At 36.0% G+C, this 16,854-nt stretch overlaps 2 protein-coding genes across 2 annotated transcripts in view; both read left to right on the top strand.

Annotated features, from left to right (window-relative positions):
* The first annotated feature begins 2,642 nt into the window (after positions 1 to 2,642).
* Positions 2,643 to 7,363, top strand: LOC135768985 (uncharacterized). Its single transcript, XM_065278342.2, has 2 exons — positions 2,643 to 2,858; positions 3,596 to 7,363. Exons 1-2 carry the CDS (start codon positions 2,771 to 2,773, stop codon positions 4,555 to 4,557), a joined length of 1,050 nt encoding a protein of 349 aa, XP_065134414.1. The 5' UTR covers positions 2,643 to 2,770; the 3' UTR covers positions 4,558 to 7,363.
* Positions 7,364 to 9,860: 2,497 nt separating this feature from the next.
* Positions 9,861 to 16,854, top strand: part of LOC135768984 (uncharacterized) — a 7,008-nt gene continuing 14 nt past the window's right edge. The window contains exons 1-2 of the mRNA XM_065278341.2: positions 9,861 to 10,060; positions 13,670 to 16,854. The exon at positions 13,670 to 16,854 is cut by the window's right edge and continues 14 nt beyond it. Coding sequence (XP_065134413.1) covers positions 9,973 to 10,060; positions 13,670 to 14,778 — 1,197 coding nt within the window. The 5' untranslated portion in view covers positions 9,861 to 9,972 and the 3' untranslated portion in view covers positions 14,779 to 16,854. The remainder of the gene's footprint in view (positions 10,061 to 13,669) is intronic.

The raw sequence follows: 16,854 nt of genomic DNA, 5'->3' as shown, positions 1-16,854 counted from the left end.
TACCTTTTTGTCGTCGTGCAGTTTTTATTCCACAAGTCGCCATATTCAAAAACGCGCGCAAATAATTAATACAATTCACTTCGACTGCGATACAATTTCCCAGTGTAAGAGAACATGTTTATTTATCCACAGAGAACAAATCATTTTACTTCTGGAATAATATATGCAATATGCATTGCGCGAGTGTGGGGGAGAACCATGAGTCTGTTTGAATGTTAAAAAAAAGGAGTTTACTTGCGAAAATAAAGATTATAACAACAGCGGTCATTATGAGACCTCCTGCACAATTCAAGCTGCGCTGCAAGAACGACAGGTTGATGACATCAAAGTACCGCTAGGGTGAGGCGAGAAATCATCGGAAGAGTTTGCTTTCAAACCACTCTCGCGGCACGTTGATGTCATCCACATGTCGGTTCCTATATTATAGCATGAAGTCGCGCACACGCGTAAATTATCCATATTAGTGATGTACCAATGTTCAGATATGTTCTACTGAAAATATTTAACATTATTTTTAATGAGCTTCATTATAGCCTGTTGATTTCTGCCATACCCTGCCATACGCAAACGCCGCCCCTGGTTGGGGTTCATTGTGAACAGAGGGTTTGTTGTAACATCGGCTAGAAAATTTAGATTAAACACAAATAATTAAATCAAATTCTGTCTATATATACTAAATGTGTATATTTTTTATTTATCTGCCTATAATAGATAGATATCCACACATTCATTCATCAATGATCCTTCATCTAATCGTCCTTGTATTATGCATCAATTCATATAAACAGATTTTTTAAAGGGCAAAAATCACAATTGTGAGTTATTTCCCCTGATATTGTATTAACAGTTAACATTTTGATGAATAGTATTTACATTGTTTTCTTTTCATTATCATTGTATCTGAGGCTTTACTTGTAACACTGTGTGCAACTAACCTCGCTGTGTAAAAATGTTTTCAATCCCAGCTATCAGTTACTGGGAGTTGCAAACATGTTTCAAAATTATGTTTTGTTTTTGGTAACAACTAACAAGACAGTGATTAAAACTTGGATAAATAAAAATCTTGCAGCATAATTTTGTTTAAAACATCAAGATTTAAGGCAATTTCAGTTGAATTTATACCCTTAGGTGAGATAATAAAAAGTAGTGTCTGAAAATGACCCCCCCCCCCCCCATACACTATCACTCTCTTTGAAATTAAGAAATCCTCCATATATCATTTAAGGTTGGGGATTATTTCCCCTTCTTTTTTCAGGCCTTGACTACCACAGAAGCCACACTTGCATTTGACCCAAAGGACTACATCAAGTCAAGTAAGTTTTGATGATAAACTTGTATAAATATATTTGATCTATGGTATTATAGTTTACCTAGCAAATACTAAAAATGTGTTTATACAGTAGCTAGCTAGCCAGTAAATCAGATATCTAAATGTAAGCGAGCACTATTATAATAACTATAATAATGTTTATTCTGCGTTTGTGTTTCTAAATGAAAGAATATGTCTGTAGGAGCCATGTTAAGAGTATGTCATGTGTTGTGCTGCCTCACGATTAGTCCTGTATATTGCATGTGTATATACATAAATACATGTTTATATTTATATATAATTTATATTATATATAAATATGTATTATATAAAAAAATTCTTAAAATTGTATGTATGTATATATATGTACATATATATATATATATATATATATATATATATATATATATATATATATATATATATGTATGTATATATATATGTATGTATATATATATATATATATATGTATATATATGTATATATATATATGTATATATATAATATATATATATATATATATATATATATATATATATATATATATAGACAGTACAATCACATATAGTACGTAAACAAAAACACTAGTCATGTGACCGTGGGAGAATAAAGGCTTCATTAATTATGTAGGGTTAAAATACCTGTGTGTAGCTTTGGAAACACTACCACTTACATGGTAACGTGTAGCAGGAGCACACATTTTTTGGTTGACTGTATAATCGTATATATTCATTCAGAGTCAGTATTGTTGACTATACTTTGCTATGTTGAAACAATCTTCAAATGGATGAAGAATAAACAACAAACTGTAAGGATGATTGGCGTGTCACAATTTTATTGCTTCCCAGCTCCTTGGCTGTTTAAAACGGGTTATTGTGCCACTACAGAATCAATTAAAGTTCGACTTACAATTAAATCAGTCAAGACGTCATTTTTAAAATTTGTATTACCTTGCATGCATGTCTGCTTATGACTAAACAATATGTTTATTTATGTTTGTATATTATATAGTTTATATAAACAGATCCACAAATTTCCAAAAAATCCCATAAATTCCTGTTAAGTTTCTAATTTAGAATATTTAAAAATTCCCCAAATTAAGTTCTCATGGACAATTTCTGATAATTTACCAGAAACTTTATGCCCCTTAGCAAACCTATTTGAAATTTTAAAAGATTTTTGCCAATGACTTTGTCAGTAATTTAAATATTTCAGATTCTGTAATTAATGCTTGAGAAAACATTTTGAAGTGAAACATTAATAAGTCTGAAACAAATGGTGAATGTTTTACTGACATTAAATGTTTTAATGCCTCTTCTTTCATCTCTAGTTCACCCCCATAGAGTGAAAGTGATTGAGACCTTCAGTGAAGCTCCTCCTACAACAATCCACCAATAAATGCTGGAGTCAAACACACAGAGAAATCACTCCATGTGTGACAACTGAAATCTTCATGACATAATGTTGATGCTGGTGAAAGAGGAGCTTGAGAAGATGACAGATCCACAACCATGCAGAATAAAGAATGAAGATACCGAGGAACAAATAGGTTGGTGTCTATTTTTCAATCTTTATTATTGATGGTTGAGGAATAATCATAAAAACATTGAGAAACATGAGGGGAAAATAAACTAAAATCCATGAGATGATAACTTTCTGCATCTATAATAGATTCAGTAGAATTAGATTGAAACATCAGGTAAAGAGTTTTATCCAAAGCAACCTTCAGTGGATTGAATGACTGTGATCTCCATGCAATGCTCTTCTAAAGTTAAACTACAAGAGCAGATATTAACAATAGAAATGATATAATGTACTTCACATGAAAGATAACACATAACAGACTAGGCATGGGCCGATTACCGGTTTCAAGGTATACCGAGGTTTAAAACAGTCAAGGTTTCAAAACCACTAAAATGTTCTGTGATACCGTCTCCAAGGTATGAGCTGTGCTTATACAAAATTCATTAAATCATGAAGTCATGTGATTGATTTGATGTTTACATTTAATATACATTACGAAAATATTATATGTGTTGAAAGCATATTATAATTTAAAGGCTTTATTGTACCTGGCTTTTGAAAATAACACATTTTAGTGTTGCAATGACAAAACCGCAACACCGTGAAACCGTGGTATTTTTGCTAAAGGTTATCATACCGCCAGAATCTTATACCGGCCCATGCCTATAACAGACCCACGCCATGTTGCTTTTGTCAAAGAATCTCAAATGTGTTTTGTCACTCTGGTTTATCAGTTTTAACGATTTACTGTCTTCATTTTAGATATGATAGAAGTGAAAGAGGAGAGTCAAGCTGAAGTGGATGAGAAACATCAGAATGTAAAAATAAACCATAATGTTTCACAGAAAGGAACTCTGAGAACAGAAGACATAAAGTGTGAAAATAGTTTCAGTGAAGATGAACGCCCTGCAGATCACAAGAGGACTCACAGTGAGGAGAAACCTTTCACATGTCAACAGTGTGGAAAGAGTTTCAGATCTAAAAGTAAACTTGAGGCTCATCTGAGAACTCACACTGGAGAGAAACCATACACGTGTCATCTTTGTGGAAATAGTTTCACAGTTAAATTTAGCCTTACGAAACACATGGGAATTCACACTGGAGAGAAACCATACACGTGTCAACAGTGTGGAAAGAGTTTTACATCTTCAAGTAACCTTACGAGACACATGAGGACTCACACTGGAGTGAAACCGTTCACATGTCTTCAGTGTGGAAAGAGTTTCAGAACAAAAGCTAACCTTGAGACTCACATGAGACTTCACACTGGAGAGAAACCTTACACGTGTCTTCAGTGTGGAAAGACTTTTACATCTACAGGTTACCTTATGAAACACATGAGGACTCACACTGGAGTGAAACGGTTCACATGTCTTCAGTGTGGAAAGGGTTTCAGAGACAGAAGTGACCTTGAGATTCACATGAGACTTCACACTGGAGAGAAACCTTACACATGTCTTCAGTGTGGAAAGACTTTTACATCTACAGGTTACCTTATGAAACACATGAGGACTCACACTGGAGTGAAACCGTTCACATGTCTTCAGTGTGTAAAGAGTTTCAGAACAAAAGCTAACCTTGAGACTCACATGAGACTTCACACTGGAGAGAAACCTTACACGTGTCCTCAGTGTGGAATGAGTTTTATGTGGGAAACAAGTCTCAGAAATCACCAGCGCTTACATTCTGAAGAAAAGACATTCAACTCTTCTGTGCAGTTATGAGTTTATTATGAATCAGAAGATACACACGAGTGGTCATGAGTGGATATGTAAAGTCTTACCGTGGGTTCACACCAGCCACGTTTGAGGCGTCAAAATCGCGTCTAGTTTGCCGCTTGAACATTATGGGGCGGTTTCCCGGACAGGGATTAGACTAGTCCTAGACTACAAAATTTTTAAGAGCTGTACAAACAAAAAACAAATTGCACTTACATATCTTAAAATAAATCAGTTCTCTTTGTTTTGCCTCAAAATGCACACAGGTATTTTTTTTAGTTAGGCATGTTTGTTAAAACTAGTTATATTTCCTAATTAAACTAAGGCCTAGTCCTGGATTAAGTTTATGCCTGTCAGGGAAACCGCCCCTTTGAGTTTACTCACTTCATTCGCATGTGAAATTCTAGTCATCGAGACTTTCGGAAATGTGCGTCATGGGAGGGGCTTCTGCGACTCTGTTCGCTTTCTGTAATCACTTTACTACTAGAGCAAGCTCCTGATTGGTAAATGCAGCACGTTTTTCCGCCAAAGTATAAATTTTTCAACTCGCTCATTTGCCGCGGCAACGCCCAATTCAAAAGACAGAATCGCGTCTAACACGCCGCACTAAACGCTCATTTGCACAGTGAGACCTTGCACGTCTTCATATTGACTTAACATTGAAATCGCTCTTGCTTGGCTGGTCTGAACGCATCATTAAGCTAGGGCCCACCAAAAGATGTATTAAATCTTATCAGACCAGATACCACAAACATGATGAGAAAAAATACACTATATTGCCAATAGTTTTGGGTCACCTGCCTTTATATGCACATGAACCTGAATGACATCCAATTCTTAATCCATATGGTTTAATATTGAGTTGGTCCACCCTTTGCAGCTATAACAGCTTCAACTCTTCTTGGAAGACTTTCTACAAGGTTTAGGAGTGCGTTTATGGGAATTTTTGACCATTCTTCTAAAAGCACATTTATATGGTCAGACACTGATGTGGGACGAGAAGGTCTAGCTCGTAGTTTCCACTCTAATTCATCCCAAAGATGTTCTACTGGATTGAGGTCACGACTCTGTGCAGGCCAGTCAAGTTCCTCCACACCAAACTCGCTCATTCATGTCTTTATGGACCTTGCTTTGTGCACTGGTGCACCGTCATGTTGGAACAGGACGGGGCCATCCCCAAACTGTTCCCCCAAAGTTTGGAGCATGAAATTTTCCAAAATGTCTTGGTATGATGAAGCATTAAAAGTTCCTTCCACTGTAAGTGATTGAAACACCTGAATTCAATGATTAGGAGGGGTGTCTCAAAACTTTTGGCAATATAGTGTATAGGATTTACCAGTTTTGTTCTTATAGTATGTGGATTGCCAGTAGGGTGGCCATTCGGGCCAGTTCCGCCGGACACGTCCCAAACATGTTTTCGGGTTCGTTCTCCAGAAGTCGCACGCATACCTCATCGAGGTTCTCACATTTCAGTTAAAATACATTAGAAAATTACGATTTATTTCTTTTAAGACATACAATCATTGTAGTTTCATTCTTACCTTGAAATGTAACGGTTGCTTTTCTGAAATTTAACCCGAAATATTAAACTTTGATGACGTATGCGGTCGACCAACGCGACTTCCGGAGAACGAACCCGAAAACATGTTCGGGACGTGTCCGACGGAACTGGCACGAATGGCCACCCTAATTGCCAGTATGTGGTCATCACAGCACACCTCATATCTTTGTTGTTTGTGAGTCTTGACAGAGAACATAGAAGTCTTGCGATGTCTCTCGTGGTCAAACATGACTTCACAGTAAACAAACATGATGGAAAACGGTCATAAAGAAATGTCATAAATACTGTGGACTGCACCTCAGTTTGGACTGTTTCTGCTGCACCATAACTGCGGTTGTTATTGTTTCATCTTTCATCAGCTCGCTTTCTGATTCATGGTCTTTTGGGGGTCTAAATGATCCCAGACCCTCTTCAAATAGTTAAAAACATATGCCGTGTTATTTTTTATTCTGATATTTCATGACCGTTTCTATTTACATCAGATCATTTTACAAATGTTTTTTCTTGATTATCGATTACATGTGATGATGACCCCAGTAATAAAAGTTATAACTGTATGACCACTAAAATGATTGTCACATGCTTTGAATCTGTTCGGCATACAACACTGTTATCTTAGCATTAATAGTTGTGTTTAAAAATAGCATTGTACTAATAAAAGTGAATAAAGTGATAAACATGTTTATTTACTTATTTTAACACCATTAAAAATGTCTTTAGAAATTACAGTATTATTGTCTTGTGTTTGCCAGTTACTTACTGTAGATTTAATTTTTTTATTTACTTGCAACAGTTTGTTCAACTTAAATCAACATTAACAAGTATTTGTCTTTACAGAATAAAACTTAACTTCTTACACTCTGAGGCTATTTTGGGGATTTCCGCCTGGATTTGGCCTACCACATTTCAAAAGCTTCCCATACCCACATGCAGAGGTGCACATACAAAAGTTTGATATCATTTTACAAGAAACCCTTTGAAATTACATAAAACACTGTTAAAAGTGGTCAACATGGTTGTATGTGTTGTCAGTCCTCTAATAAACACAAAAATAATTCGGCGCTTTTTGATGTTTTTTTTCTAAAGTCTGTATTTAAAAGTGTATAACTCTGGCCCTGAGTGGTAACGAAACCTACAGACAGTTTTGTTTGATTCCAGCTATTGCCAGCTTACAGAGGAAAAAGGAATTTTTTCTCTATCATAATAAATGCAAAAGTTATTTTACTCCAACTGAAGGGAGGAATAATACCCTTTTTGTATTTAATTTTTGCCTAAAAATATTTGAAGTGCTCCCATAACCACATACAGTGGAATAAATGCAATATCTTTATATCATTTTAAAGAAAACCCTTTGAAGTTACATAAAAAGCTGCTGTTTGTGACAAATAGTGTTATTTATGTTGTTTTCATATGATGAAACACCAAATTGTCTTTTTTTATGTTGTAAACACTGTCTGTGATAGTGTATAACTCTGGTTCTGTGTGCTCTAGCAGACTGCAGACAGTTCTGGTTGTTAGCAGCTGCAGACAGTAAACACCCAAAAAAAGAATGAACTCTTTAGCATGTCGCATTCAAAAGTTATTCTCATTTTACTGAAGGGTGTGAAAATACATTTTTCATATAAATATTATTTTTTTGTTTTGCACATATAATAAATAGCAAGGGATTATATATGCACACAACCAAAGAAAATGCTGTGAATGGACTCATTTTTTAGAGTAGGACCTAAAATAAAAGATGGTGTATCATTTGTGGCTATCTGTGCTATCTGAGGCAGATCACACTCAAGTTTCCCATATGTTTACAAAAGACCATATTTTACCTCATTATTCATTCGTCGATTGTTGAATATGTGATAATAATAGAACAAAAATAACGATGTAGCTTTATTCCTGAGAGTGAGAGCTTTCATTTGATATAAGACCTGCCCATGTTGGTCATACTTGAAAAATATGAAATACGTGAATATTAAAATCATATACAAAATTGTGGGGGGGGGGGTGATAGTGTAAATTAAGTGTAAATAACTTTCTTACAGTGAAAGATATCTCAAAGTGATGCATATCTGCAGAAAGTAGAGACTCTAAGCTTTCAAACAGTATCTCATATGTGGTACTGGGTCCATGATAGACCATTAAAAATTACAGGAATATTTTATATTAAGTCAAAATAAGATAATTCTGGACCCGGTACAGGGTCCCAGAGTTAAGAGCCTCATGCAAAGCATTCTGGAAACCAAAATCTGAATGAAATAAATAGAAAAAGGTTGATGAGGATTTCTGGTTCCCAGAATGCTTTGCATGAGGCTCTTATTTTAGTTTTATTCTGTAAAGATAAAGACTTGTTAAGTCTTTAAAGACTGATACAGACCTACAGATTATTTTTAATAAAAACACATTTTGTAAGTAGTTTCTCCATCACACTCCTCAATGCATTGCTCAACACAAGCGTCCTTTGATCTTCAGATGATAGCTCTGGATTGTCTGGAAAGAAAAAATGTAGACATTTATGTTAAGTTCATATTTACTGAGAGTGAAATCAGGATTTTGTCAATTTCTTGACAGGTTTGTTTCATTTGTGCCAATAACCTTACAGTGAAAAAACACTCAATAGTGTTAATAGAGCTGTTAACAGATCCATCAGTCTTCATGAAATGTTTTTGTTTCAGTCACATCAGTGCTGTTGATAAATCTCATTATTCCAGACTGATAGTTCTCATTTACACCCAATTTATTACAATGATCTCTTAAGATCTGAAAAATTTACTCACAAAGCAAATGTTGCTGATTTAAATAAGATGAGGCTTGTAAACTGCAGTTGTTAAGTACCAAATAGTGTTGCTTTTGATTTTCAAGTATCTACTTTGTGGTTTTCTTTTAATGTATTATGTTCTCATACACACAAAATGTTTGAATACTACAATTTTACTGCATTACCCCATTGCGTTAAAAAGATGGATAACAGTTGTGTACTTTTTACTGTTTTGTACTGAATTTCTTATATTTTCATCTAATGCCACATCCACAATATATTTTAAATAAAAAATCCTTTGTATTATAATGAACGTAAAACTATAAGTAGTAAACATCTGTATTGCTTCTGCATTACATTATGTAAACAGTTTTTATGTTAATGAACTACACAGATATCATCTATCAGTAAATGTACACATCTTGTAAATCTGAATGAATTTAATGAGCTTATTAACATCGTAAAATACAGTGCAGAGCCATAGCACGCCACCATTTAATTAAAATGAGACTAAAGCGATCACAAATTAATGTATAGATTGGGGAATACATTACAATCTTTAGTGGGGATGGGCAGAAGTTTTGTCTAACTAAATCTTTCCTAAAGTGCTACTTTACCTGATATTAAACTCTGATATTATACAAACTGTGCCGTCTCTTTGAGGAGTATACTCACTTTAGCATTTTAATGGGAGGCACATCTACATATCACTGCATTATTGTCTTGACATACAGAGTAAGATATAAGCAGATGAATATTTACACATTTGGAACTTAAATATAAATATATTATATTATAAATAATACAAAAATAATTTAAAAAACTAAATATAATCAAGTTGGATTTACAAGTAATTACATTTTTTATCTTTATCATTTTATATTGGGATTTTTTGTGTGTATCTTACATAAACTGGACGGATTAAATACTGAAACCGATGCCTTTATGAATATTTTACTGACAAAGCCTTTTTTTAATCTCCAGCCACACCCACACAGTGATTGAGACCTTCAGTGAAGCTCCTCCTACAACAATCCACCAATAAATGCTGGAGTCAAACACACAGAGAAATCACTCCATGTGTGACAACTGAAATCTTCATGACATAATGTTGATGCTGGTGAAAGAGGAGCTTGAGAAGATGACAGATCCGCAACCATGCAGAATAAAGGATGAAGATACTGAGGAACAAATAGGTTGGTGTTTATGTTTCAATCTTTATCTTTAATATGTTATTGCATCTCAGTGAAATGTATTGACTTTGTTTACAAAGACTTTGCTTTTGGGATTCTCCTCCGCCCCACCTTGTTTCACTTGAGGTGTTTTTGGACAAGATGACCGGCCTACAGAAAATAGTTTATAATCAGGGTCTTCTAATGTCTCAAACAGAAGAGAGAAAAGGAAGAGATGCACATTGTGTGCCCAAAAAGATGTCCAAACAAGCACTGTCTGTTTTAAATGCAAAGCGCCCATTAACAAGGCACATGAAATAGGCTATTATCATTCATGTGCATACGTTCAGTAAATGCATTAGATGCATGCATCATTTACATGAGTTCACACAAAGTTTTTGTCATTTTGTAACATAGTTTTATATTTTTATTAATGACTTGGATTTCTTAGGGAACGGCACAATTGTAAAATAATTTTTTGTGTTTTGTGACCTTTACCTTCACTTTAAACGGGCGATCATTTTTGACCGGGATCACCACAACAAGTGTGACTCTGCTATTATTTTACAATGTAAAAAAATCCGTAGAAATTACAGTGTAACTTGCAGCTGGTTGGCGGTAACTTATTGTAGATTTAAATGTATGCCTTATACGTAAGATTAGATGCATTTTATTTTGTACATTTGTAATGTTGAAATGGTTTCATAAACATTTATGGTTTAAAGATATTTTGGAGCATCTAAACCCACCCTTACCCTAAACCCAACCAGTTCTTAACCACATAAAACACAACACGTAAGCAAAAGTACAGTCAGGTGTTTATTGCATAAGTTGACCAAAAAACAGCAGTATAAAACAAGTATTGCAAACAATTCACGTTGCAAACCTTGTGAACTGAAGCCATATGATCACTTTATATGAAGAAATCCATGAATGCAATGCAAACAGTCCGATCCCATTCAAATATAAACCGGAACATAGATCATGATGCAGTCGCTCAGGACAGTCAATAGCGCTTCAGTTTTATAGCTAACCTAATGATGCAATCGGTCACGAGACGAGGTCACAATTAAAGATGACGTATAATCGCTTCTTCTGGCGGCAGTTTTTGAATCAGTATACACAGGATATGATATCTACGGTGGATTGTGTTTTGCATCTTTTCTTCATGTAAATCGATCGTTTGACCTCGGTACACTTGAAATATTTTAAGTAATTTAAAAAAAAAGTTGCGATTGTTTTGTATGCTGTGTATTATATCAAATAATAAATAAATGGGTATTTGATTTGCTATAAATTCCTGAATAGTGTAATGTGTAATAAAATACAATGAATCCTGGCATTTTAAACTGATAATCATACCCAAATGGATGTCATTACATCAAAATTATACCCCAAAATATAATTTCATACCCTAATATATAAAGTTTCACCTCTGGCCAAGTAGAGGCGCTAATTTAGTAAACGCCTCTGTTGGGTGTATTTGAGGGAATGGACAAACGACCAAAAAAGTTGTGTGGGATGTGGGTTGGAGGATACGTTGTTAAAACATACTTTATTCTTTAATTTTCTCTGAGACACATCAAACTTACAACACTGTATTCACGTCCAGCGGTAGACTGAACCGAGGCATAAAACTCCCACAATGTCTCATTTAGAAGAGAAGCAGAGTAGATCTTGAAATCTCAATTGTTATGTCTTTGGCGCAAAAAGTCACTGAAAGTCTTAACTGCCCATTAAGTGGTCTTTTTCCCATTGACTTTATCTTTGTCGTACTCCTTTAAAGAAGAGACGCACACAGGTAACTCGCGGACGCATCGCACGCATCTCTCTCTCTCTCAATAATGAATTTAAATAAATGTGATAATTCATTTGAATAATAAAAGCAATCCGATGGCTCTACTTAAAGCGGAAGGAGTGCTAGACCTTACCAGCCATAACTTAAGAAAATAACTGTTATTTTTACTCGTCTGTTAAAAAATTACACTGTAAACATCAGTTACACCTTTAACTTGTTTTTAACTTCGCAAATAACCGTGTTATAAGCGGGATAATCCACAGCTAGCCATGCATTAAAGGATGTTAATGCACGACATAGAGGCAATAACCCTCCGCTTTGCCTCTACGTCGTGCATTAGAATCCTTTAATGCATGGCTAGCCGTGGATTATCTCTTACATAACTTACCGCTTATATTGTTTCAGGTTGGAGCTTAAATTTCTGTACGCTGAGATTTCAGTTTAGTTTTGGTGCATACAGCACAGCATTATAATATTATATATATTTTAGATCAACGCGCCAGCAGCTGAGCACTTGTTTAATTTAACGGATCTCCGCTCCCCCCCGTGACACCATAGCACGCCCGCGTCCCCAACAAATTTGTCACCCTAGGCAGCCGCCTAGTCCGCCTATAGCAATTGCCAGCCCTGCCTAAATGTTTTCTCAGTCAGTGTATTTGTCTTTATAATGGTATAATGTTGGAGCACACTGGCTTACACACAGCACAAGGAAGTTTTACTGTGCGAATACAACTTCTGATGGTACTGGACACATCTTTAGTGATGTTCCTGGCTGGAATCATTGGGTGTTTCGGGTCTTTCAACATCAAACACCCACATCCATAAATCCTCATCGGACCCCAGCTTGTGTCCAGTTGGAAAATCTAGCTACACTGACCCCATGAATCCCTCTCTTAAGCCATAGCCATCTCGAGGCTTTCTCTGCTTTTCTCAATTTTTATTTTTTTGAAAGACAAAAAATGATATGCTGTTATTATTATTATTATAGTTTCACATTAACATGCACATTGCATGCTTTTCCTCGCAGGGGGGTTTGTGGGCTTCACTTTACGTGAGAGAGCTTGTAGAAAGAGGATTCCTTCTTTGACTTAATGTGCGCATCTTGGGCTCCTAGCATCTGAAATGAATCCAGCATCATAAGCAGCTGCGCTTCTCTCTGTCTCACGTGCACGCGCTCTCACATCTGTCTGAAGTCTAAACATAAACTAAAGTAGTAATCCTTACGTATTTGTTCAGTTTTATGCGTTTCATGCGAGCTGAGGCCAACTATCCCTTTTGTTTAACATATAACCCGCTGCATCTTGGCGGTTCTCTCGCGCACGTGTCAGATAGTAATCCTGTTTATGATATGATTTTCAAGGAGCTGTAGCAATACATCCCTCATGTTTAAAATATAAATCGCGTTCGACCGGTGATTTTAACTTTTTTCCCCGCCAGCGGTTTCTTCAAAGGTTTGTTCAAAAACAAGTTTCTTCAAAAATAAGTTGTGGGTGTGATATCGGTATTGCGGAAAGACTGAAATTGTCGTCATTGGCAGGGAAGCGGTTTTTTTTTTATTGAAGAGTTATCTCGTCAATGGCGGGGAAAGAGTTAAAGGCGAGTTTTTTCCCCAGCATGGCGACATGGGGGCGTGGCAGCATCGACGATCCCATTTTTAAATTCAAAGTTTGAGGTTATGACTTAATTTCGATCGATTTCGATTTATAGCCGTGTTTTATCGTAAATAAAGCACACCTATTGACCAATCGGAATCAAGGATTGGAACTAACAGTTTTATAAAATGTGTTTTGTCACTCTGGTTTATCAATATTAACTATTTACTGTCTTCATTTTAGATATGATGGAAGTGAAAGAGGAGAGTCAAGCTGAAGTGGATGAGAAACATCAGATTGTAAAAATAAACCATAATGTTTCACAGAAAGAAACTCTGAAGACAGAAGACATAAAGTGTGAAAATAGTTTCAGTGAAGATGAACGCCCTGCAGATCACAAGAGGACTCACAGTGAGGAGAAACCTTTCACATGTCAACAGTGTGGAAAGAGTTTCAGAACAAAAGATAACCTTAGATCACACATGAGGACTCACAGTAAGGAGAAACCTTTCACATGTCAACAGTGTGGAAAGAGTTTTAGAAGAAAAGGTCACCTTAAGATACACATGAGGATTCACACCGGAGAGAAAAAGTTCACATGCCATGAGTGTAAAAAATGTTTCAGAATAAAAAGTAGCCTTATAGCACACATGAAAATTCACAAAAGAGAGAAACCTCACATGTGTTTTCATTGTGGAAAGAGTTACGGTGATAAACGTGGACTTGAGACTCACATGAGAATTCACACTGGAAAGAAACCTTTCAGATGTCATGTGTGTGGAAAGAGTTTCACCTTTCAATCAGGCCTTTGTCGGCACAAGAAAGCTCACATGGGGGAAATGTTATATGCATGCCAGCATTGTGAAAAGAGTTTCCCAGATAAAAGTCAACTTAAGATACACACGATGATTCACACTGGAGAGAAACCATTCACGTGTCATCTGTGTGGAAAGAGTTTCAGAATAAAAGTTAACCTTAACGTACACATGAGGATTCACACTGGAGAGAAACCACATCTGTGTCATCACTGTGAAAAGAGTTTTACAACTACAGGTAAACTTAAGATACACATAAGGACTCACACTGGAGAGAAACCTTACACTTGTCAACAATGTGGAAAAAGTTTCTCTGCTGAAAGTAACCTTAAGAGGCATGAAAGAATTCATACTGAAGAGAAACCGTTCACATGCAATGAGTGTGAAAAATGTTTCAGAATTAAATGTAGCCTTATAACACACATGAAAATTCACACAGGAGAGAAACAATACGTGTGTTTTCAGTGTGGAAAGAGTTTCAGAAATAAACATGGACTTGAGACTCACATGAGAAGTCACTCTGGAGAGAAACCTTAAATATGTCTTTAGTGTGAAAGGAGTTACACAAGTGAAGTTGCTCTTAAGAAACGCGTGACAAATCTCACCGCAGAAAAAACGTTCACATGTCATCACTGTGGAAAGAGTTTTATACATATTTATTACCTCAATAGAAATGGAAATAAAATAGACTCAAAATTATTGACAAATATATGCACAGTTATCTGTGAACTGGATGCATGTTACAAATGTATTTTACTATCCACGAACAAATGTCTTAAGATTTGAATATGTGAAATTCAGAATATGAATGAACGTGTATCGATTTGTACAAATGTTTTATTTTGTATACAAATATCATAATTTGCGTGTGCAAAAAGGAAGATGTGCATTTGTGGATCAGGTGACACGCGTGCATTAATCCCGTTCTGTTCATTTGTATATTGAGACTTTCATTTCGCTGTTTAAAGCATTTTATGAGCCAAATACAAACAACTATCAATGAATGAACTAAACAGATGTCTTTGATTTTGTTTCCGCGAATTTTAATATTTACGTGAATGTGCATCGATTTGTACAAACAGAGAATATTTGTGAATTCAGTTTCGTATCATTATTTCACAATTTGTGCATGCAAAAAAAAGGATGTGCATTTGTGGATCAGGCGACGCGCGTGCATTCATCCTGTTCTGTTCATACGAGTTTTGAGACTTTAAGGGCGTGTTGCAGGTTAAATTTTTCAACGAATTTGTGCAATTTGCTTGTTGATAATAAACATTTAAACTGTTATTCCTTGTATTTTATGTTGTTGGGTATCACAAAACAGAATCTAATACGAAAAAGTACAGCGGTTTGCAATGATTCTCCTTTCCCCCACAACGCACTGTATGACGTCACGCCGGGGAGAGAATTTACCAAAGCCGCCTTGAGAGCATTGAGAGTGACTATAGAGAGACGAGTAAAGTACAGTTCTGATAGCGCAGATGATAGATAGATAGATAGACAGACAGACAGACAGACAGACAGACAGACAGGCTAGTATAGAGAGATAGGCAGACAGCATAACGTTAGCATAACTTTGTGTAGAAAGTAAACAAACAATTAACATACTCGTGCGTGCTGGCTTGAGGGGGACCATGATCCTGCCTGAAATGGGTGTATGCGATCTTCAGCACGAACGGATTTAGGCAGCATGTCTCAAATCCTGGAAGCTGAGTGAGGCACGTCACATCTGTTCGCGGGGAAAGCTTCTCGATCGGTGACCAAAACGCACTCACTTCCAGCCAGTAGCGGAGTCTGGACTTTCCCGCTGGGTCGGTCTTATAATAGTTATACATTTCGAGTTAAGTTATATTAGAAAGACCGTCTGGCGGCGTGATGTGAGGCTGGTTCCCGCAGCCCGCTGGTCAAACTGTGCAGCCTCTCTGATCAACAAAGTATAGAAGAGTGCTCAACCCGTTCGGCAGGTCCAACCATGTACAGGATTTCTAAAAATACAGTGATCAATGAGCGGTTCCTCCTCAAATGGCATAGCCTGTCGTGATGTAAAAAGCCGCCGAACGCCTGTTTAAATGCAGTATGTATGCGGTCGGATCCGAGTGTGCTGCAGCTGCTGCTTCTGCGTATAAAATGATTGTGTGATTCGTTATGATCGCATAAACAATATAACAAAGCATCCTTTTATTTCACAAAACAATATATTTTAGATATTATTTGATAAACTAGTAAGTGTGGATTAAGAATGTTTAAAAATCTCTAGCCTGGTGGTCACGACATGAATGGATCAAATCAGCAGATTTACGAAGTTTTATTTATCTCCACTTATATCATAAATATTAATTAGGATGGTAACTTTGCAGTATACAACATTATATGTTTCCTACGATGTATATATGATTTCCAAATGATTTGTTAATAGTATTAAATGGCAATAAATGTCTCATCTATCTCTATGGCTTTGGCTGAGTCTTTCTCCACTTCTCCCCAACGTGACGTCATCGCCGAATTGGGTAAAAAAAAAGTTAATACCAAAAAACGTAAAAAAGTGGTCTTTAAGACAATTTTTGAGACATTTTAAAAATGATATACATTTCTTGAGTGATTTATGTACCCATT

This window comes from Paramisgurnus dabryanus, chromosome 3 (genome assembly GCF_030506205.2).
Source record: "Paramisgurnus dabryanus chromosome 3, PD_genome_1.1, whole genome shotgun sequence".
In the NCBI taxonomy this organism is placed as follows: Eukaryota; Metazoa; Chordata; class Actinopteri; order Cypriniformes; family Cobitidae; genus Paramisgurnus; species Paramisgurnus dabryanus.
The sequence above is the reverse complement of the archived record's forward strand: the minus strand, read 5'-3'. Positions and strand labels throughout refer to the sequence as shown.